The sequence below is a fragment of the Stylophora pistillata genome, chromosome 8 (assembly GCF_964205215.1).
Source record: "Stylophora pistillata chromosome 8, jaStyPist1.2, whole genome shotgun sequence".
Classification (NCBI taxonomy): Eukaryota; Metazoa; Cnidaria; class Anthozoa; order Scleractinia; family Pocilloporidae; genus Stylophora; species Stylophora pistillata.
The window spans coordinates 128,898-151,256 of NC_142526.1; the positions used below are offsets into that span (position 1 = coordinate 128,898).

A 22,359-nucleotide genomic window follows, 5' to 3' on the forward strand; every position below is an offset into this window, starting at 1 on the left:
TTTTCTTTATAACTCACTCGCTATCAAATTGTTAAGTTCAAGGAGGATTTTCCCGTAATTAAACTCGTAATTTTAGCCCTGATTCATTCGGACTCTTTTGGCAATCATTTAAGGAGACGCGAGCCGACAATTTTCGTTTTCTAATGCAACTGAGTCAAGACAATTTTACTTAGGGGGGTCGCATTACAGTCACGTTTTAATTTCACCGGATTTCGAAAAACCTAAAACCAACTTTTTTTAACGGGAAAACAAAAATGAAATTGACAACATTAATTAGGATCGCATTTCAACCGGGTTAAAATGGAACGTCGATCACGGAGTCAATCTCACATCCGGCAAAAATAAACATTCCCCCGAACTAACCATGCGGCGAAACAGAACACTTTGCATGGCGATTATAGTCTTTTTGTTTTCAGCTATTTAACAACAACAACAAAATCAAAGGTTTGCTTTTGTTTTGCTGATGGAGAGATGGAGAAATTGAGAAATGGAGAAATTTTCCGCTCTTTTTGGTTTTATCTTTTTCCCACGCACGCACAAATGACAACTTTGTCCGCAACGGACGCGGGTCCTTTCGTTTCAAAAAAATTTGGCAAAATCGGTCAGCCCCACCCAGGCACACCGGCGTCTTTCATGATTTTTAGAATTTTGAAACTTTTAGGAAACCGCAAAAATTGGGTCGCATTAGAAAATGCTTGTGTTGACAGAGTTTAATCCCTAGAGTAAACAATTCGGTCGTAATGCGACCCGAGCCTTAAAGAATCCAGGATGCTACACCAATTTTTGAACAGTTCAGAAATATACGAACAGTTCAGAAGTTGCCGTTACGGACCGACCTATGCTGGTGAATAACACTTTTATCTTTTTCTAACGCATAAAAACAATGATTGCTAAAAGAACCCGAATGATTTAGGGCTACAATTACGAGTTTAATTACGGGAAACTCCTCCTTGAACTTCGCAATTTGATGGCGAGTGAGTTATAAAGAAAACAAGCGGTATTCAAGTTAAAGAGAATGTTTCCGCCGAAACATTTTTTTGATAAGCAACTGTCACGATGTGACACCTGTCAATTAAAGAAGAAAGAAGCATACGCTTTTGAAGAAACAGCAGTACCGGTATGACAAACAGACACGAGTTAAATTATCATGCGACGATTTTCTCGTAAAAAGAAAAACAGAGATCTTACGGAAAGTATTTTTTATTTCCAACGACGATTAATCTTCGAAGATTTACCTCTGTTCCGTTTTAAAATTTCACGGAAAGTCAAATTGTAAGTGAATGCAAATATGTGTTTTGGCCGGGAGTTGTCAGTCTGCTTGTTTGTTTTCTGTAATGGCGTCTGTAAATCGGTGTTTCTTCCACCGAAAAGCTGAAGTCAATGAGACTCTTTCTACCTAGACACAAGGAGATTTAATGCGACTTTTATTCATCGAATTCCTGCGTTTCTGCCGTGAAATTTACGACGAAAGTGTATTTTAGGATTTTGAACTGGTGTTGAATAAATTCTTTCTTAGCCTAAACTTATAAATTCGTTTGTATCTGGCGCATGTCAAACCCATTTGCAGCTTAAAGGTCAAACAGGGATTGTCACTTACTAAATTGGCTTGCCATTAAGTCTTATGATCGCCTTCGTATGAAATTGTTTTTTTTCGTTGTTGTCGTTTTACTAGTCCGCGTTTTACTAGTCCGCGTTTTACTAGTCCGCGTTTTACTAGTCCGCGTTTTACTGGTCCGCGTTTTACTAGTCCGCGTTTTACTAGTCCGCGTATTACTAGTCCGCGTTTTACTAGTCCGCGTTTTACTAGTCTGCGTTTTACTAGTCCGCGTATTACTAGTCCGCGTTTTACTAGTCCGCGTTTTACTAGTCCGCGTTTTACTAGTCCGCGCTTTACTAGTCCGTGTTTTACTAGTCCAGTCCAGTCCAGTCCAGTCTACGAAATACCATATGCCCCTCGAGGCAGGCCATATCTCGTCTTATCGCCTTAAAATAACAATTTTTGCCTTTCTTCTGTCCCAACGTCGATCAAATCTGAAATACTAGCAAAAATTTGGAATTGCGCAATTCTGCAAAGTCAACACGTGTGCACAGCTAGCTATCGGTTCAATATTTTAGTCACAGGTTTTCTCGACAGACGTTTTATCTGGTCCCTATGGCGAATTTTAACCCATAACAATTTAGAAATTTGCACTATTCACCTGATTATTCTCAGTATGGGGATGGCTCGTTTTCACCCTTTGCCTCGCACATTTTTTTCCAAAATCTAAGTCGGCGATTTCTTCTTCTCTGCATTTGTCGACGTCGGCTTAGAGCGGCAAGAGCCAACATTTGCCTTTGGCGAATGTTGTACAATGCGTACAAACCAATAAGGTTTTGTACATTGAACAAATTGAACATAGATTTAAGAAATGTCGCTAGTAAAATTAGGACCAGCGTCATGTCTACAAAATTATATTTGGCGCTCTTTTCGCGCGTGAAATATTAAGAGTTGACAGTCTTGTTTCAAATATCATTTATGTCGCGTACGTGCGACCTCCATGACTCCCGTGGTGTAAATCTCGCGACATATTTGTGGGGCAAATTATGACGCGACATAAAAAAAATAAGGCGCAGGTGCGACCCCTCCCTTAAAATTAAAAGAACAAAGTAATTAAAGCTTTTATTACACAAACATTGAACAGATGTTCATTAGTTCATAAGTCCGAATTGTTTTGTTCTCATCCAACGGTTACGTTCATAGCTCCAACTAATAGATTCAAAACGTTGGGATATGTTCTCAATATTTATGTTACGGCAAAAAGCTTGAATTTTCGTATCAGGGGAAAGTAACATGAACCTCAAGTCTTCAATTCATATATGGCTGGAACCGGTTCTCGTATTAACTAGGGCTGAGTCAGCGAGATTCTTCCCAATTTCAAAACTTTTCACTCAAATATCTTTCTTAAATTATTCATTTGTAACTTTCCACTTAGTCTGTAACCATGGCTGCAGTAAGCAAATAGTACAATCCTTTCTAGAGGTATCTCCTGTATCAAGAGGAGAAAAATTACCTATTTCTTCTTAAAAGGTAAAAACCTTTTACTCTTGAATAGTTATTTGCAAGAGTCCAGCTCCCGATGGAGGCTAAACAAAATAGTTTGCGTGGTTTCAGTTCACAAACGGCTAATTGTCTTATTCACATGGTGTTAATGGTCATTCACAAGGAACACGTTTGAGGTTGAAATTTGTTTGCTTTCATGATTTCACCGCTTTTTCGGTAATTTTTGCAAACGTTTGACAGCTAATTAGAAATAAAAATTGAGGGCTAGATGTCCATTATCCTAGCCTACGATCCAGGACAACCTCTTCATCATTTTTCATCATATTTTTCCCATCACCACCTCATAAAATAATCATATTAGGGTCAGGACGCTAATAAGCTAAGAAAATGAATTACATTTTACTACCCTAATTTCTTAGCATATTAGCGTCCTGACCCTAATAATCATATTAGGGTCAGGACGCTAATATGCTAAGAAAATGAATTACATTTCTGTTTTAAGTTAAAATTTCGCGAATGTTATCTATGTGTTTGCTTTCCCACTTACGGCGCCACATCTCAACTTCAGTATAACGCATGTTGAGTTCCAAGTAAATAAATAATTTGCCGTCGAAGTTTCCGCTCTAAAAACATGCAAATTTTGGTGATTCCACGTTGTTGTTTTGCAAGTTTTGAAACGGAAGTGCTGAGTCATTGTTCTGCCAATCAGATCGCCTTTTTGTCACGTCCTAGTTGTCGTCGCCGTCTTGGTCGCTTTAGGTTGTAGTCTGCCAATTAACCTCTGTCGAGAAGATTTCGTGTAAATTGTTATTTTCAATTCAAAGCTACAAAAAAAAAAAAAAAAAAAATGAAAGTCAAGCTCGAGTACAAGGAATGCTCGAATCCTTCACTCAAATTTGAATCTCCGAGTTTCTGCATTTTATCTTTTTTTTTCTAATAACTTCCTGTGTGCTTAATAATGATAGCTGTTGAACGTTAGAAAAAGAATTAATGAAATGGTACGTCCCTTTCCGAAGGTGTACCTTTTCAAAAGAGAATAAAACATAATTCCTCTGAAAAGGTGAGAATTTCTTTTTTTTTTTATTATTCTTATAAGTCATGAGGGAAATTCGAACTCTCAACGGAACACCAAAGTAATTTAGTTGGCCAAGTTTCACAGAAAGCTTGTTCTAAATTTGACGCTTACCTGCCGTTTTCCCTCATTCGCATTTATAATAATGATAATGATTATCATTATTATGATTAAGATTAAGTTTTGTTATGTTAAGTTCAAGCAGTGGCTCAATTTTCAAGCAACAATATACAAGCCACAGGAAAGGAATTTGGGTATATTTGTTGCTAGGGAGATTTTTTTCTCCCCCAGAGTCCTCCTTTGTTTTTTTAACTACTCGCTCGCTATTTAACCATAGCTGATGTGCGTCAACCGATGAGTAGTGGTAATGGGAATGCGTAGAGTCCAATTCGGTCTGCAACCATACGAGTGATGACAAAATCGGACGACCGAACAACAAAGAGCAACCCAAAGATTTAAAAGTGAGGTACTTCCTGAAAGGTAAGAATAGTTCTTTTAACGGTTTTATGTAGGGTGAATTCAAATTGACATATTCAGTTCATAGTGTACTTTAGGCAAGAAAACACTCAAGCAAGCGAAAATGGAAAGATACACCCATTTATTCCCGGCTAGTGACACACAAATGTCCAGTTAAGACATCTAAAGTAAAATTAGGCAAAGCTGCTAAAGATTGAAAAAATGAGACGACGAAGGTAGCTTGATATATTTTTCACAAGTTTTTTTTTATGAAACAGCACGCCACTGCGTTTTAGAAAATTCGCCTTACTTTCCCAAGATTCAGTAAAATTGCCTTAATATTTTTGAATGTTTTAAACAGGAAAAATGCTGCAGAAAATGGAACGTTTCATATTCTTTGCTCTCTTTACCTGTCTGGATTGTGTTTCTGCAAATAACCAGTGTGAAGCAAATAGTATGGGAGGTATGGCTCTTACGAATTTGCGTTTTAAGGGTATGTCGAAGTCAGTCCTCCATCCGGTTATTCCCTGTGCGATGAAAAATCATCCCCCAGAGTTTATCTACCAAACAAACGGAAACATCAAAAACAGAAGAAAAAAAATTGTTTCTTGCCTTGAGTACGACATCCGATTCAGGATCATAACATTCCGGCGGCATTTACCTATATAGCATTTTTTAGTATCACTAACCCGTAGACTAAATTATTTATCTTCTGCACTGTAATTGTTTGATATCAGTGAGTGAAGGAGTATTAGGTTCGACTATTTCTCGTAAAGGAAAAAAGGTCCGAAGAAATAAACTTTTGTGAAAAGTCATATGACTGACTAGAAAAGGCCTTTGTGTTGAAGGCAATTTGACTGAATAACTCAGTTGCCTATAATATGGAAAGGCTTGCCACCTGTTCTGCCTTTGAAGAATGAAGGACATTACATATTATATTTCTCATTAGCTTCTTTATTCCTTCTTCCTCCCTCAGATGATTGTCGAGTGATTAAATTCAAAGAAGGAACAAAAAACAAGATTCTAACGAATCACGTTATTAGGACAGACCAAGTGCAAGACAGGGATATCTGTGAGTTGAGATGCTATCTTGAACCAAACTGCGTGTCTTACAACTACGGTCCGGGGGGAGGTGGAACATCCACATGCGAGCTGAATGACATGACCCACTTACAAGTCTTCGATTCCTTCGAAGACAAAAGCGGATTTTTATACACAGAGATTTTTGTAAGTACTTAACAACATTCAGTTTTGCAAAGGAACTCTGATAAAGTGTTATTTATTTATTCATTTAACAATTAGTTCATAAGTCAGCGTGTGTTCATCGAAATATGAAGCACGCGGGGAAGTTAGGAGAGCACGAAAGATACTTAAGAGTTGCTCTCGGCTACGCCTCGAGCAACTTTAGCTTCTAGAGTGCTCTCCAAACTTCCCAAGTGCTTCATATTTCGATGAACGCACAGCTGATCTATGAACCAATTGTTTAATAACATTTTCAACGCTGTAGTTTATGTATAAAGAGCAGAAATTCCCTCTCCCACGCTTCAATGCGTTGTTTATTTTGTTTCGGTAAAAGTAATTCGTCATGCTTAAATGATCTTGTCTCAGATTGGTCAAAAACTGACAGGTACATTCATGCGTGGAAATGAAGTTTATTAGAGTTCCGAAACGAGATGAGACCGTTGATTGTTTTGTTTTCCCTTTCTCTGGGTTCTTTCTCGGGAGTTAAAAAATCCATTCGCAAAGAAAAAGTAGGCAGATCTTCATCGGCTTGTTCGCTTGTTGCCATGTCTAGTTTAACTTTTTTTGCGGAAGTTTTTCCCGTCTTTTAATGAAAAATGCTGAAGTCAGTCGCGAGAAAAAAAATTTTCGCGAGGCATTTGTTTGCTGACGTCACCAGTACGGTGGCCCATAGGGGCAAAACACAACTCAATTTCTTTTCTAAAACAAAACAATCTTTGCGAGAACACAACAATCTTTGCGAGAACACAACAATCTTTGCGAGAACACAACAATCCTTGCGAGAACAAAACAATCTTTTCGAGAACAAAACAAAATTTTCCAGAACACTAAAATATTTTTCAGAACACAACGAAAGTTCCTGATACACAACAATCATTTTGAAAATAAAATAAAATTTTCTGATACACAAACGCAAAGTAAAACACAACAAAATTAAGTGAAACATAACAAAATTTTAAAGTACTAATAACTAACCCTGACGCTAAAGGCGACGGGAACCTGGGACTGGCTCTGGTCAATGTCATTAAAAGGCGCCATTTTGTACCGTTCATGTTCATGGGGTTTGATCTGAAATGGCTTCTTCAAGTTCAGTAAGCGATAATCCGGGGGAGGAGAGCATAATTTCATTTACTTTACAAGAGGATATACGTATGAAGCTATCACTGAATTTTTAGCGAGGTTTCATGGCATTACGATATGTGTACGAACATTGAAAAGTATTTTGAGGCAATTGAACTTAAGGAGAAGATTGCTATCTTTTGATATAGATGGTGTACGGGAACAAATCCTGAATGAGCTTAGTGGCCCAGGCTGCCAAGGTGGATATAGAAGTATGTGGCATACCCTACGACTAAAAGATTTTCAAGTTCTTAGACATGTTGTAGCTGAACTTATGAGGGAAATGTAAAATGGGGTTGACAGGCCTACACGATTCCCCAGCGCGTGTTTAGAGTAGCCTATTCAAAGTTTGGCCGACAGAGCTGAATAATAAAATGCTACGTCAGCGGGTATGCCGTCAACAACGCGGGCTCAAGTGTCCTAGGTCTAAAATTTAGCGAAATTAGTGGAAAATAATAAGGGCTGACCTTTAAAACCGAGGAACTCTGTTTTCGTCAAAGGCACTTTCCTATTTCCAAATGTTTAAATGCGAAAATTAATTTTTGAATATTTTTAGGGGGTGTACCAAATTTTTGGAGGTTGTTCTGTAAAAGAACAGCGGCAAGGAAAACGACGCCTCGAAGCAACAGAATAGGAAATCAACCATGCGAACGACTCAAAATCCGTGTTTCCGCTGCAAAACCTGGCGCATGCGTATACGTTATTCAGCTCTGTCAGTTTGGCCCAAACGAGTATGTCTTTGGGCGACAGTCCTCTTTTGTAAAATACGAGAAGCGGATTTTTATATATTTTGTTCAGTAGTGGTTGTGTTTCTATGAAATGCCAGTGTCTCATGAGAATTTGCTTTAGGTTTGGCACTGATGGTTGGTATTGTGTAACAAAAGGCAAGATTCGTTGGTTCGTCTTTTGTTTCTGTTGAAGAACTAAGTTCCTGTTTTTTAATTCACTTCTGAGAGGGTTGTGCTAACGAGGTCCTCTGGGTAGCCTCTCTTTAGCAAATGCGCATCATTTGTAATTTTCTCCTCGAATATTGTTTGAGATGAGTTTGTTCTTAGAAGTGTAAGGGTCTCCCCTTTTATGAAGTCTTTTTTAATTCCTTGTGGGTGACAGGAACTAAAGTGTGTATACTGAAATGTCTCAGTTTGTTTAAAATGAGTACGCACATCAGGGATTGCGTCTTTTTCAAATCGTTCACTTTTGTTGATGTACAGCTATTTTTTTGACTGTCTTGATAGTCAAGTTGACTTGATTGATTTTACTGTGACAAAACATGGCGGGCAACAGCATGGAACAGAATGGACTATGGAGAACAAGCGCGAAGGGCCCATGTGACTAAAAATTCAGTGATAGCTTCAGATGTATATCCTCTTGTAAAGTAATATGAAATTATGCTCTCCTCCCCCGGATTATCGCTTAATGAACTTGAAGAAGCCATTTCAGATCAAACCCCATGAACATGAACGGTACAAAATGGCGCCTTTTAATGACATTGACCAGAGCCAGTCCCAGGTTCCCGTCGCTTTTAGCGTCAGGATTAGTTACCTGATTAGTTAAAATTACCTGATTAGTTAAAACGATATTCCAGGAGAAAATTGCAAATTTCAAAGCGCATTTGCTAAAGAGAGGCTACCCAGAGGACCTCGTTAGCACAACCCTCTCAGAAGTGAATTAAAAAACAGGAACTTAGCTCTTCAACAGATACAAAAGACGAACCAACGAATCTTGCCTTTTGTTACACAATACCAACCATCAGTGCCAAACCTAAAGCAAATTCTCATGAGACACTGGCATTTAATAGAAACACAACCACTACTGAACAAAATATATAGAAATCCGCTTCTAGTATCTTACAAAAGAGGACGGTCGCCCAAAGACATACTCGTTAGGGCCAAACTGACAGAGCTGAATAACGTATACGCATGCGTCAGGTTTTGCAGCGGAAACACAGATTTTGAGTCGTTCGCATGGTTGATTTCCTATTCTGTTGCTTCGAGGCGTCGTTTTCCTTGCCGCTATTCTTTTACAGAACAATCTCCAAAAATTTGGTACACCCCCTAAAAATATTCAAAAATTAATTTTCGCATTTAAACCTTTGGAAATAGGAAAGTGCCTTTGACGAAAACAGAGTTCCTCGGTTTTAAAGGTCAGCCCTTATTATTTTCCGCTAATTTCGCTAAATTTTAGACCCAGGATACTTGAGCCCGCGTTGTTGACGGCATAACCGCTGACGTAGCATTTTATTATTCAGCTCTGTCGGCCAAACTTTGAATAGGCTACTCTAAACACGCGCTGGGGAATCGTGTAGGCCTGTCAACCCCATTTTACATTTCCCTCATAAGTTCAGTTACAACATGTCTAAGAACTTGAAAATCTTTTAGTCGTAGGGTATGCCACATACTTCTATATCCACCTTGGCAGCCTGGGCCACTAAGCTCATTCAAGATTTGTTCCCGTACAACATCTATATCAAAAGATAGCAATCTTCTCCTTAAGTTCAATTGCCTCAACCTACTTTTCAATGTTCGTACACACATCGTAATGCCATCAAACTTCGCTAAAAATTCAGTGATAGCTTCATACGTATATCCTCTTGTAAAGTAAAATGAAATTATGCTCTCCTCCCCCGGATTATCGCTTACTGAACTTGAAGAAGCCATTTCAGATCAAGCCCCATGGACATGAACGGTACAAAATGGCGCCTTTTAATGACATTGACCAGAGCCAGTCCCAGGTTCCCGTCGCCTTTAGCGTCAGGGTTAGTTATCAGTACTTTGAAATTTTGTTATGTTTCACTTAATTTTGTTGTGTTTTAGTTTGCGTTTGTGTATCAGAAAATTTTATTGTAATTTTAAAATGATTGTTGTGTATCAGGTAATTACTCGAACGTCCGACAACCTTATTAGCGGTCGACCATCGCCTGACATTCTATTTTCGGATCATCTAGCGTTACTTTTCAAATTGAAAACACCTCGACCACCTCTCAAAGTTGGGCGTGTCTCATTTAGGAAGCTGCGATCAATTGATAAGTCTGCTTTTGCGGATGAAATCTGTAACAGCGAGCTTCTTCAAACGGATACTGAAGATCCTGACGAGCTTGCCGCCTTATTCAACAACACATTGCGTTCCCTGCTGGATCGGCACGCTCCTGTTAAGCAAAAGAATGTTACTATTAGAACTCGTGTTCCATGGATGAATCATGAAATTATATCGGCTAAACGTCAACGGAGGAAAGCTGAAAGGAAATGGAGGGCTTCTAAAGCACACATCGATTTACTATCCTACCGCGCAATGAGAAATCGAGTGACGTTTTTGAGTAACGAGGCTCGTAGTGCATACTATACAAACTTCATAACTGAGAACAGCACGGACCAGAGAAGGTTATTTAGAGCAAGTAAGTCCCTGCTGAATTTATCAAATGGTCCTGGCCTCCCACTGTCGACTAATGATTATCAGTTGGCTAATGATTTTGGAAAATTCTTTGCTCAAAAAATTGCTGATATCAAGTCTGCTATTGCAAACCAGAGCCGCCTTCCTGTCACCATTGACGCTGCCAGTACTGTGACTGCTTCCTGTTTTTCAGAATTTACTCTCCTGTCCGAATCAGAGGTGTTTGATTTAATCAAAGCTTCATCAAAGAAATCTTGTCTTCTTGATCCTATTCCAACCAAGCTTCTTACTGACTTCGCCGATGTGCTACTACCTCCGATCACGAAAATAATAAATCTTTCGCTTGATTCTGGTTATTTTCCACGCATCTGGAAAAGTGCTCTAGTACGGCCGCTGCTGAAGAAGGATGGATTACCTCTTGTTTTTAAGAACTACAGACCCGTGAGTAATTTGGCATTTATCTCAAAGCTGGTTGAGACTGTTGTTGCCAAGCAGCTACAGCATTATCTGAATGGCAACAATCTGTTCCCAGTGTTTCAATCCGCCTATCGACAGAACCACAGCACAGAAACTGCACTCCTTAAGGTTACGAATGACATTCTCCTTAACATGAACAGTCAACGTGTTACTCTGCTTATTCTGCTCGATTTAAGTGCTGCCTTCGACACAGTTGATCACGACACCATGCTACGTCGACTTGAGTCATCATTTGGTATACAGGGGAAAGCCCTCTCCTGGTTTACGTCCTATTTGTCTGGTAGAACTCAACGGATCATGATTAACGATTCGCTATCGGAACCTTTTAAATTAGAATGCGGTGTGCCTCAAGGTTCCTGTCTGGGTCCGTTATTGTTTTCGTTGTATACGAGCAAGCTTTTTGAGATCATTGAATATCATTTGCCCACGATTCATTGTTACGCTGATGACTCACAAGTTTACATCTCATTTAGTCCCAACGACAGAGCTGAACAACTTGCTGTAGTGAGGAGTATGGAGGACTGCATCAGAGACATTCGTCTTTGGATGTTGAATAATGATCTTAAATTAAATGACGACAAGACTGAATTCCTTATCATTGGCACATCACAACAGCTGGGAAAGCTCGACAATATCAGTATACGTGTGGGCGACTCAGACATACACCCCGTGCCAATTGCGAGAAATCTTGGTTCCTGGTTTGATTCAAGGCTCTCCATGGCAACACACATCACGAAAATTTGTGCCTCTTCATTTTACTACATTTATAATATTCGTCGGATCAGAAAGTACCTTTCACAGCAGTCAACTGAAACTCTTGTCCATGCATTCATAACGAGCCGCCTGGACTATTGTAATGGCCTATTATATGGACTACCGGACTGCTTGTTGAATAAGCTGCAACAAGTACAGAATGCTTGTGCCAGACTGATTCTTAAAGAACAGAAATTTTGTCATATTACGCCCTTAATTTTTAAGTTACACTGGTTACCAATTAGATATAGAATTGAGTTTAAAATATTGTTAATTACTTTTAAGATTCTTAATTTTTTAGCCCCTTCTTATCTATCCTCTCTTATTTCCCTTAGACCCCCCTCCAAATATAATTTAAGAAATTCCAGCGATAAGCTTCTACTTAGCCATCCATCATTTAAATCGAAAGCTACACTGGGGGACCGTTCCTTTACCTGTGCTGCTCCGAAACTATGGAACGAACTACCGCTGGATATTAGGAGCGCAGGAACAGTAAATATTTTTAAAGCTAAACTTAAGACTCACCTTTTTCGTAGTGCATTTTTATAGCTTTTTTAGCCATTCTAAGTTTACTTTTAATTGTTTCTTAAAATTATTGTAAGTCTATTTTTATGGTAATTTTTAATCTTGTAATGCGCATTTGAACATTTTATGGAATTTGCGCACTATAAATTTTAATATTATTTAATATTATAATTTTCGTTGTGTTCTGAAAAAGATTTTAGTGTTCTGGAAATTTTGTTTTGTTCTCGAAAAGATTGTTTTGTTCTCGCAAAGATTGTTGTGTTCTCGAAAAGATTGTTGTGTTCTCGCAAAGATTGTTGTGTTCTCGCAAAGATTGTTGTGTTCTCGCAAAGATTATTGTGTTCTCGCAAAGATTGTTGTGTTTTTGAAAAGAAATTGAGTTGTGTTTTGCCCTTATGGGCCACCGTACTATGGGCCACCGTACACCAGCGTGCACAATGGAAAATTGAAGCACGCTCGCGCTTTTGAATTTGATTGCACGAATTTGAAAGCTATGTTATAAATATTCATTTTTTATCCATCAATTTTTTTATTCTGCATATAGGTCCATTTTATTTTTACCTTTTCAGAATCCTTGTGAAAGCAATCCGTGTGCTAATCAAGCCACATGTCAAGCGGGGTTTGGTGACCATGGATACCGTTGTCTATGTCCTGCTGGATATCAAGGAGTTCAGTGCGAGACAGGTGAGAAAGAAAATTTTTTACGATAACATGATGTGCTCGGAGAGCAGGCAAAATAATTCTGACTGAAAAGATGAGTAGAGGGAGAGATAAGTGTAGTACAACGCGGTTAAAATGAAATCCGTTTATTTAAGTCCGTTAACCGAAAAGAACTAACACAATAAATTAAACACACGCCATATACATATTTATTAAAAACTGGATCATTGGATAATGCAATTCAAGAATTTTTATTGGCTTAGCCATTTTGGTATATGAGCCAATATACCATAACCTAATATCTGTACATTGTAACATCCGGTTTCTTCTTACAAAATAAAGTCGAGAAGATTTGTGTAGTATCTTGGGGGCGTTTTTTTTTTAACAAAACAATTATTCCACTCGCGCTTGTTGGATATGGGATGATTATAGCCAACTCGGCGCTACGCGCCTCGTTGGCTATCTATCATCTCATATCCAACGCGCGCTTGTGGAATAATTGTTAAATATACATGCAAATCCCGAGCGCATTACATCACTTGCATTACTATTCGCACGTTGGTATCGCTTTACACTACAATGAGCAGGCAGGCAAAGGAGCGAACATAAAAGAGGAAATAATTTGAATATATCAACAAAGTTGAAATGGTAAATTGGCCACCGTTACGATTATAAAAGATGACGTTTCGAGCGTACGTTTCGAGCGTTAGCCCTTCGTCGGAGCGAAGGTGGCCAATTTATCATTTCAACTTTGTTGATATATTCAAATTATTTCGTTACCCTCACCGACGCAGCCCCAAAAAGTTTCATTAGAAACTATCAGCCTTTATTCATAAAAGAAGAAAGATTCGTAAGATCACTTTTAGAGAGTTGGACGAAATATCTCATCAAGGAGGGTTCTTAAGAGCCACTGACCGTAAATATCGAGAATCCGCCGACAGTTACAGAATTTCGTAATTCGTTTTATTTTTTCTAAAGGACCCTTTTAATGAACCTTTTTCGGAAATTATATCAAAAAGTTCTATCGCGCTTTTTTTTCTCCGAAAAATCGAAAAGTTCAAAATACGCCTAAATGGCCGTTGTCCCTCCCTTAGAGCCATGAAAAATTATGCAACTTCGGCAACTTCGTACGCTACAACGCGATGTAATCCCGCTTTTAAATCGTGTATGCTAGCAGATGGTCTTTTATCTCCCTCTTGGAAAATATTAATTTCTTGTTATGTTGTTACGTTTAAGTCTGAATAGTGACCCGTTGAAATAAAGTACTTCGCGTCTCTTTCGCGGAGGTAAAATAAAGGTCAACGTCAGTGGCCTATGAACAGGTCTGCCATATATACTTACAAATCATAATATATATCATCTTAAAGCTTTATCCTTGTATTTTAATTTCTCCAACTCTCTATCTTGGCCCGCCATAAGCGGCGCGTCCAGGTCTAAAAGAGTTTGGGCTATTTTGTCAAAATTGCAATGCGAACCGCTGAACAGCTGTCACAGCCCATTTAAAGGCCTTTAAAAATGTCTTGTATGATATATTTACAAACCGAATATATGTCATTCTCAAGTTTTATCCTTGTAGTCTAATTCCTCAAAGTTTCTTTCTTGGCCAGCCATAGGCAGCGCGTCCAGCTGTCAAAGAGTTCGGGCTAAAAAATGACAAAAAATGTAACGCAATCCATTGCACGGCTGTCACGCAAGAGGTCACGGCCAATTATTCAGCTTGGTTAGGAGTGTACGAAATCTTGCAACTGTCGGCCGTAATGACTCTGAGTGGGTTGCTGAATGAATTTATTCCGATAATTAAGACTTGAATTACACGATAACTCAACTACTGATCCGAGCACGTGGAATGCTCTCTGGCACACTCGCTAACACTCCACAACGCGCATGCTCACTCATTTGCATAAATGCATCTCATTACCTTGGTGGATTCTCGATAAGTATGGTCAGTGGCTCCGATTGTTCCGTAAAGCACAGATGTACTAATAATATGGGTTCATATCAGTGCTCATGTAAACCTGGATTTAATGGCGACGGAGAAACTTGCCAAGGTGAGAATTTTAAACAATGAAAGAGACAGTAACGACGAAAGAAAAACAGACACACACAAATGTAGACTAGCAACAATGGTGTTGACAGTAGGTCTTACATATCAGAAATAAAAGTTAGTACATGTATTATCAAGTCAGCTGCCAGGTACAGCTTATTTGGCCTTGTAAGGCCCCGCGAGTCATGCTATGCCGCTGAGGCCAAGAACAAGGCCGAAAAAGCTTACCGTACATGTCTGCAAACTTTATGCCTTTTTTTGTTGAGAAAAATCTTGTGTAACTGTTTGCCATTCTCGCCTCGATTCTGTGGCTGCAGTATGCCGTCACTCGATCGATAAAGTTCATTGATCAGCCACTGCGTTGTAACAGCTTCTGTCTTACTGGCATCTGGCGCCCCCAGATCTGTCCTCTCTTTAGAAACCTCAGCTGAAATGTTTATTTAGATAACTATTGGATGCCATACTTCCGGTAGCCGTAGCTGCGCCAGCCGTAGTGATTTGCTTAAACTCCCTATTATCAAAGCTGGTACGTTACCACGATGATTATGTTTCGCTAGAGAACCTCTTGCATGGCCCCCTGGGCTCAGACAGATGGTCTTAAGCCTGCGTTTGATAGGTGTATGAAGTTTCAAAGGTGGAAATACGTTTAGACCGGATGAACATTGCTAAAGAAAAAGACAAACTCAACAAAGAAGCGATGGAGAAAAATATGTATGATTGATGAGCTTAATCAAACATAGATGTCGACGAATGCACTTTAGAAAAAAAGCCATTGTTCCCCTGCAGGCGAAAATTATAACTTCTTCTGTTATGTGGAATATCGTTTACTTTTGTCTTTTGGTTTGCATTCTTTTAAGATATCGATGAGTGTAGTGATGGTAGACACAACTGCCACGTTGTCGCCAAGTGTACAAACACTGCTGGATCATTTGACTGTAGCTGTCAGTCTGGACACCTTGGAGATGGACGAAACTTTTGCTCAGGTACATCTTGATTTTTAACGGAATACTCAACTTATTCAGGTAACGTACGGCTCCCAGCATTTGTTAAGTATGTTTATCACTATGGGTCAGCACCTGACGAGAAATTTGATTTATCAACCAAAAAAGAATCGTTTATTATTTAAATATGACTTGTGCTATGCAAGCTATATCGGCTTCATACGCTGACAATCAATTCAACGCGTTTCTAAACATAAGAACAATATATGGAGGCACGAAGTTTTGAACACAAGTTTAGCATCGTGAGGTAATTCAGAAACAAATTTCAATTTTTGATATAAAAGAAGCTCTTTATCAGTGATGTTAAACCAAATCTCGAAACCCGGTCAGACTCGATCCTAGTTGAGCTGTTTGTTTAACTGAAATTAGAGTTCTACACAATTACCTTTTCTTTTTACTTTTCATATTTTCCATTATATGCGCATGGTTGAAAATCTGTTAAATACGTTAAATAGATATTTTATAGAGCCATGCTTTGTGTTTTGGAAATTACGCATGACAACAATCAGCATGAAAAAAAAAACATTTCACTTTGATTTTCGGTGTCTGTTGACCATTGTTAATACGTCATAGCTTACCCTCTTTGCCGCATTGAACGCGGTGTTCTTAAAGTGCTACTGCGACCAAAAATGCACCTTTTCTTTTCTCCTCAGAGGTTTAAAGTACTTACCCTAAGTAACAAATTTGCTAAATCTTAAGGCAAAACTCCATCGAGAATTAATATTATTTTCCCTGTAGATTCGCGATCTAAACGGCCGCCAGTTTTTGTTACGTTTATTTCTTTCACTATTTTCTCTAAAACCTTTGATCTCTCGTTCACCAAAACTGGCAGCAAACAAGTTAACAACACAAACTTTGTTTTTTGATAGTTAAGCTGACGTATGTGCCGTTGCCATGGCGACATGGATAGATATAAACAAGCAACTAAAATTTTTTTGGTTTCTTCGTAGAAAATCTAGTCATTAGATTTTCTTTATAACTTGCATGCAGCAAGCTTGTAACGATACAACTTAACAACATTTTGCAAACAATTTAACAGAAAGATCTTTAATTATCCCTTGTTGAAGGTACACTCGATTTTCTAGAATTTCCTTTGTTTAAAATCCAATTTTTTTCAATACTCCAGTTACTTATTTCCTAAAGTATTTTCGTGCCAAATTTCGTGAAATTCTAATGAGTGATTTTCAAGAAATAGGCATATTTCCGAGAAAGCAACTTTCCATTCAGTCCCAGTTTTTTGACTTACTACCCATGCGCTGCATTTAACGGGGTTCTTTAATTCATTAACAACGAAAAAGCTGTGAATTGCTGGGTCCTTTGCACCGTTAACTTTTCTAACATTTATTTGTAATAAAGATTAAAGCCCTCACTGCGCCAACTATAGAGAAAAATAGCACAGATAGTGCGGGTACGTATTGAGTAAATAAAATGACCGCTCTATTGACGGCATGCACGAAAACTGTGTTCAGCCACCTTAAGAGTCTTGTGCATCACTACCTTGGCACTCTCTGGAATTGATTCATTTTGAAGATGGCCGGTTACCACATATGACTGGTTCACCGACCTCGGACCCATTCCTTCTGTTGACAATCTATCGGCTTCGTTTTACTACACAACTGACAGATGGTATTGATCGGCTCTTTCCCGAAAGGACCATCGAGCGCCATGAGACGGATAAGCCATGGATAACTCCTAATATTAAGCTGTTGATCCACGAAAGTCAGAATGCCTTTCCCAGTGGTACTATGCAAGCCTGGTACTTGGTGCATACAAGGTGCAATAATAAATTGCCATTAAGAAAAAGAGGTTTTACAAGAACTAGGTACAACATTTAAAAGAAAGATGACTGCTCGCAGGTGGTGTAACATTCTCAATAAAATGTCTGGCAGATCTACAAAGTATTCGTACTTTCAACTAGAGCATAAGGGGAGAATCTTTAGAAAAGAAGATCTTGCTAATAGTTTAAAAGAGTCTCACATATTAAAATGAGGACATCTCACGTCTTGATGTCATGTTCAACACCCAACGACTTTCTGGTATTGTTCTCACAATCAAGAAAGAAACGGAAAGCGTAAAAACTATCCTGGGAAAACAAAATTTTGCCTAAATAATATGTTATCCTTGTAAGATCTTAGTGTGCGCAATACATTCAATCATTAATTAGGTTGTCTCCTTAATGTTGTTGCTGTTTCTCGTCGTCTAATAGTGTTTTTTCACCGGTTAGTTAGCTTCTGTTGTTTTCCATATCAAAATCGAATTTTTGTGACTGTCCTTTGTTCTTGATATTCTCGATCTCTGACGGGCTTCCAATTAAGCCAATAGTGCTTTTGCACAGCAGCCATGTTGCATGGCAGGAAGAATAGATTATTTTTCCCATGGGAAAAATTTTTTTTCTTATGCAAAATATTTTCATTGTTCCTGCCATGCAACATGGCTGCCATACAAAACCTCTATGTTACCAAACTCGGTCTTCCAAAAGCAACGCCTAGAACTATGCAATACCAAAGAATGCAATTGAAAGATTACTTCGTAGTTTTTTTCCAAGTATAATTTTGTCTTTTATAATCGATAGTATATTACATACGTATGATGCACGATCCTCGCAGTAGATAGCGCTATTTATGCAATAGCGAAAATCAGACCTGAAAAAAATCAGGCCTGTACGGGACTCAACCACTGACCTGTGCGATACTAGTGCAGCGCTCTACCAATTGAGCTAACGAGCCAACTGGGAGCAGGCCGTTAAATTGAGCTAACAAGCCAACTTAACGGCCTGCTCCCAGTTGGCTTGTTAGCTCAATTGGTAGAGCGCTGCACTAGTATCGCAGAGGTCAGTGGTTCGAGTCCCGTACAGCTCTGATTTTTTCAGGTCTGATTTTCGCTATTGCATAAATAGCGCTATCTACTGCGAGGATCGTGCATCATACGTATCTAATACCGCAGTTCAAAATATATGAACTTCATATATTCATTGTATCTCAGTATATTACATAGTTTAGTCATAATTGCAAACTTATAAATATTATTCTTGAAATCATTTTCTATGTCCGCTTAACTTTGTAATTCAAGCGAAAACGTTGATTTTAAGCACACTATTATTATTATTTCTGGTCAACAGGAATGTAATTTTGGGCACCTTTCATGCGCTCTGGAACTGGTCAAAATAACTTTAAATTTTGTTCTAATTACTATCGAAAAGTTTTTCAATTTGTAGAGAAATTTTTTGACCTAACAAACTAACGCAATCTTTAAAACCTAAAAAACATTATTACAGATAACTGGACAAAGATAAACAGCGATCCTGTCTGTTTTGGAACTAAAGATAACGACTATGGATCATTTGCAATCCAAGAGGCTGGTCAAATCTACACATTTAAACTTGTCCATACAAGTGGCTCAGTGACATGTGTAACTAATTTAGAGTCAACAAAGTGGGGATGTTCATACTCAGATTATGGAGATTACAACCTAATGACAGTGATGACTTACCGTAATGGCGTTCTACAACTTGCTGAATTCGTGAGGAACATCAACGAGTATAGATATCAACTTGACGGTTTTGATGTCAACTCACCCACGCTTGTGTTTAACCTTCTTCCCACTCCACTGTCTGTGTCTAGGTATCAGGAGTTCCAAGTATGGTATGGACAAGACTTGGCTGGTTTTACCGAGGAAAATAATGCTGGCGAGACATGCACAGACGTCTATGCTTTGTACCCTTTAAACTAGATTTAGTCTGAGATCAATTCTAGATTTAACCATAAGTGCTAAAGTTAAAATCTGCAAAGTGAGATAAACCATGAAAACATTTCTGGAATATAGTTGGGTTGTGAGAACGAAACTAAGACGCGAGATGACTAAACTTAAGGGAGCACTCTTACGAAACCGCCCTATAATTTGAAAACCCGAAAAATTCAGTTATTTCATTATAATATGAATTTTTAGCGATTAATAAAGCCTTTTCAATAATAATTTTAGTTGAAAGTCAATTCTAGGGCGAGAAATTACGATTTGAAAACCGTTCCCCCATTAATTTTCGCAATCACGGCCAAACTTATCTTCGGTCAGCGGTCACTCCCATTGTGACGTAGATTACTCAAAACACTGTTGACGTAATTTTATATTTATACGGAAACCTCGTGAAATTTAGTGAAATAGTCTTAAAGATAGTAATAGTAATAGTAATCAAAGTTTAATGTCTTCACGTGGGGAATCGTTACCCATATATTGCCCGAGCCAGAGGCTCATGTATAAAACGCAGGACAACAACCCACCCATCCCGCCCAGGGGAGGACATCCATCACACAGTAATCTCGTACGTGGGAAATTAACTTCTCCTACCCCTAACCCTGCAGGAGACGGGACCTCCATTTATTCGTCCCTATCCGAGAAAACTAGAATGTCTAAACCATTTCTTGATGTTATAGAAAGACAGCATATTCTTCTGAATTATTTTAAGACCTGGAGTGTTGGTCCGGCCGGGACTCGAACCCTCGATCTCCTGCACATCAGTCCAGTGCTCTATCCATTGAGCTAACCGGGAGGCGGTTAGGTAAAAGGTAAAGTCTATTTACGGGCCTAGTGGCCGGTGCTTAACTCCGGTTTCTGTAGCATGAGGCGACTAGGAGTATTTCTACTCCCCTGGATGGGACGCCCAGCATTAAATGGGTTACCCCCAGCATTAAATTGCCGGTACCCATGTAAACACCTGGGTGGAGAGAGGCACTGTGAGAGTTAAGTGTCTTGCCTAAGAACAGCACAATTTCCCGGCTGGGGCTCGAACCCGGACGACTCGATCCGGAGTCGAGCGCAACAAAAAACTCGTGAAATTTAGTGAAATAGTCTCAGTGTTATAAAAGCAATACATACGATCAAAATACTGTTTTTGAAAATTGGCCACGAGCACGGCGCGTCAAATGAGTGATCTACGTCACGCTCCAAACTCGCGCCAGTCTTCGTGAGTCTGGCAAGTGATTACGAAAATTAATGGCGGAACGGTTTTCAAATCGTAATTTCCCCCCCTAGAATTTACTTTCAACTAAGGTTATTATTGAAAAGGCTTCATTAATCGCTAAAAGTTCATATTGTAATGAAATAACGGAATTATTCGGGTTTTCAAATTATAGGGCGGTTTCGTAAGAGTGCTCCTTTAAAAGGTAAAGTCACGGGTTTTGGGGTTTTCTGAGGAATTAATCTCTTAGCTTCTCTTAAGTTGTTAATTATACTTTAATACTTCTGGTGTTCTCGGTTTTCTTATTTTAGTTAGAAGAGTAGATGCGACAATGACCTAAGGGCGATCGACCTTAAAGTTCGTGTAAATTGTTATTGTAACTTTTAAAGCTACAAAAAAAAATTGGAAGTCAAGCTCGAGTACAAGGAATACTCGAGTCATTCACTCAAGTTTGAATCTCCGTGATAATACCAAATTTCTGTATTTTATCTTTTTTTTCTAATAACTTCCTGTTTGCCTAAAAATGATAGCTGTTGAACGTTATAGAAGAATGAATAAAATGGTACATCCCTTTCCGAATGTGTACCTTTTCACAAGCGAATAAAATATATTTTCTCTGAAAAGGTGAAAGGTTTTTTTTTTTTTTTTTCATTGTTCTTAATAACAACACCTCAATACCTTAAAAAGTTATTACCAGGCAAGAGATAATAAACTGAGCTCTCTCTCATTCCGGGCTGATGATAACTCGAGAGCCAACCCCATTTAAGCCAAGAAGAAATTGATACGCTGAGAGAACCACAACCTTAACAAAGAATTTTCTTCCTTGCGCAAAATAAATCTTAGGCTTAATTTCTTATATTTTTTTCCTTCAACGCTTGACGGCCTTGTAGATATCACATAAAACTATCTTACGATTAAGAGTATCTTGGTGTCAGAGCACGATTGAGATATGGTGTTTTCACAACCCGTGCTAATTAATTTCAAATTTGCTACTTGTCTCCTGCATCTGTTAATTAGTTAATTTGGTTAGGCAGGGGACGTTAAAGAACCCGCTCACGAGATTACTGTGATGTGGTCTGGACTGTTTACTGGGAATTGCGGGGGAAGGGGGTATCTCCAAATAAGTTTCCTTCGATTGATTATAAACTGCGGATGCATTCCGGCCAAAGTCCCCCGAAAAGTGTTGTGATGCGTATTCGATCATATTCAAATGTTAATTTGCGCAATATAAATATTAAATTATTATTTTAATTCTCTCCAATTGTCGGGTGATCCACTGGGAAACGTTGTGTCTCAACTACCTCCCGTAGCTCAGAGGCACAACACTTTTCGCAACAGATTAGCAGTTCCAAGGATGGCCGATAATTCAACACTTCCAAGGAAGTCAGGTACACCTAACTTGCCAAACCAGGCCTTTGATCTTTTCGATACGCTTCCGAGAGCACCAATCGCGATAGGTATTATTGTGACTTTCGAGGCTCCATGGATCCTTCTGATTTCGTTTGCTTGTTCCTGGTACTTTTCCACCTTCTCCTCTATTACTCTCCTATTATTATTATTATTATTATTATTATTATTATTATTATTATTATTATCATTATCACTATTATTATTATTATTACTATCATTATT

At 38.6% G+C, this 22,359-nt stretch overlaps 1 protein-coding gene across 1 annotated transcript; it reads left to right on the plus strand.

Annotated features, from left to right (window-relative positions):
- Positions 1-4,303: 4,303 nt before the first annotated feature.
- Positions 4,304-21,302, plus strand: LOC111332022 (uncharacterized). Its single transcript, XM_088730692.1, has 6 exons — positions 4,304-4,592; positions 4,930-5,031; positions 5,545-5,795; positions 12,641-12,755; positions 15,633-15,758; positions 19,051-21,302. Exons 2-6 carry the CDS (start codon positions 4,935-4,937, stop codon positions 19,503-19,505), a joined length of 1,044 nt encoding a protein of 347 aa, XP_088586818.1. The 5' UTR covers positions 4,304-4,592; positions 4,930-4,934; the 3' UTR covers positions 19,506-21,302.
- Positions 21,303-22,359: the final 1,057 nt, after the last annotated feature.

Excerpts from the sequence above, each read along its gene's own strand:
- LOC111332022 (XM_088730692.1), top strand. The coding sequence starts at position 4,935 with ATGCTGCAGAAAATGGAACGTTTCATATTCTTTGCTCTCTTTACCTGT. Across the intron at positions 5,796-12,640 it reads TTTTATACACAGAGATTTTT|AATCCTTGTGAAAGCAATCC; the intron begins GTAAGTACTTAA and ends TTACCTTTTCAG. Across the intron at positions 15,759-19,050 it reads TGGACGAAACTTTTGCTCAG|ATAACTGGACAAAGATAAAC; the intron begins GTACATCTTGAT and ends ACATTATTACAG.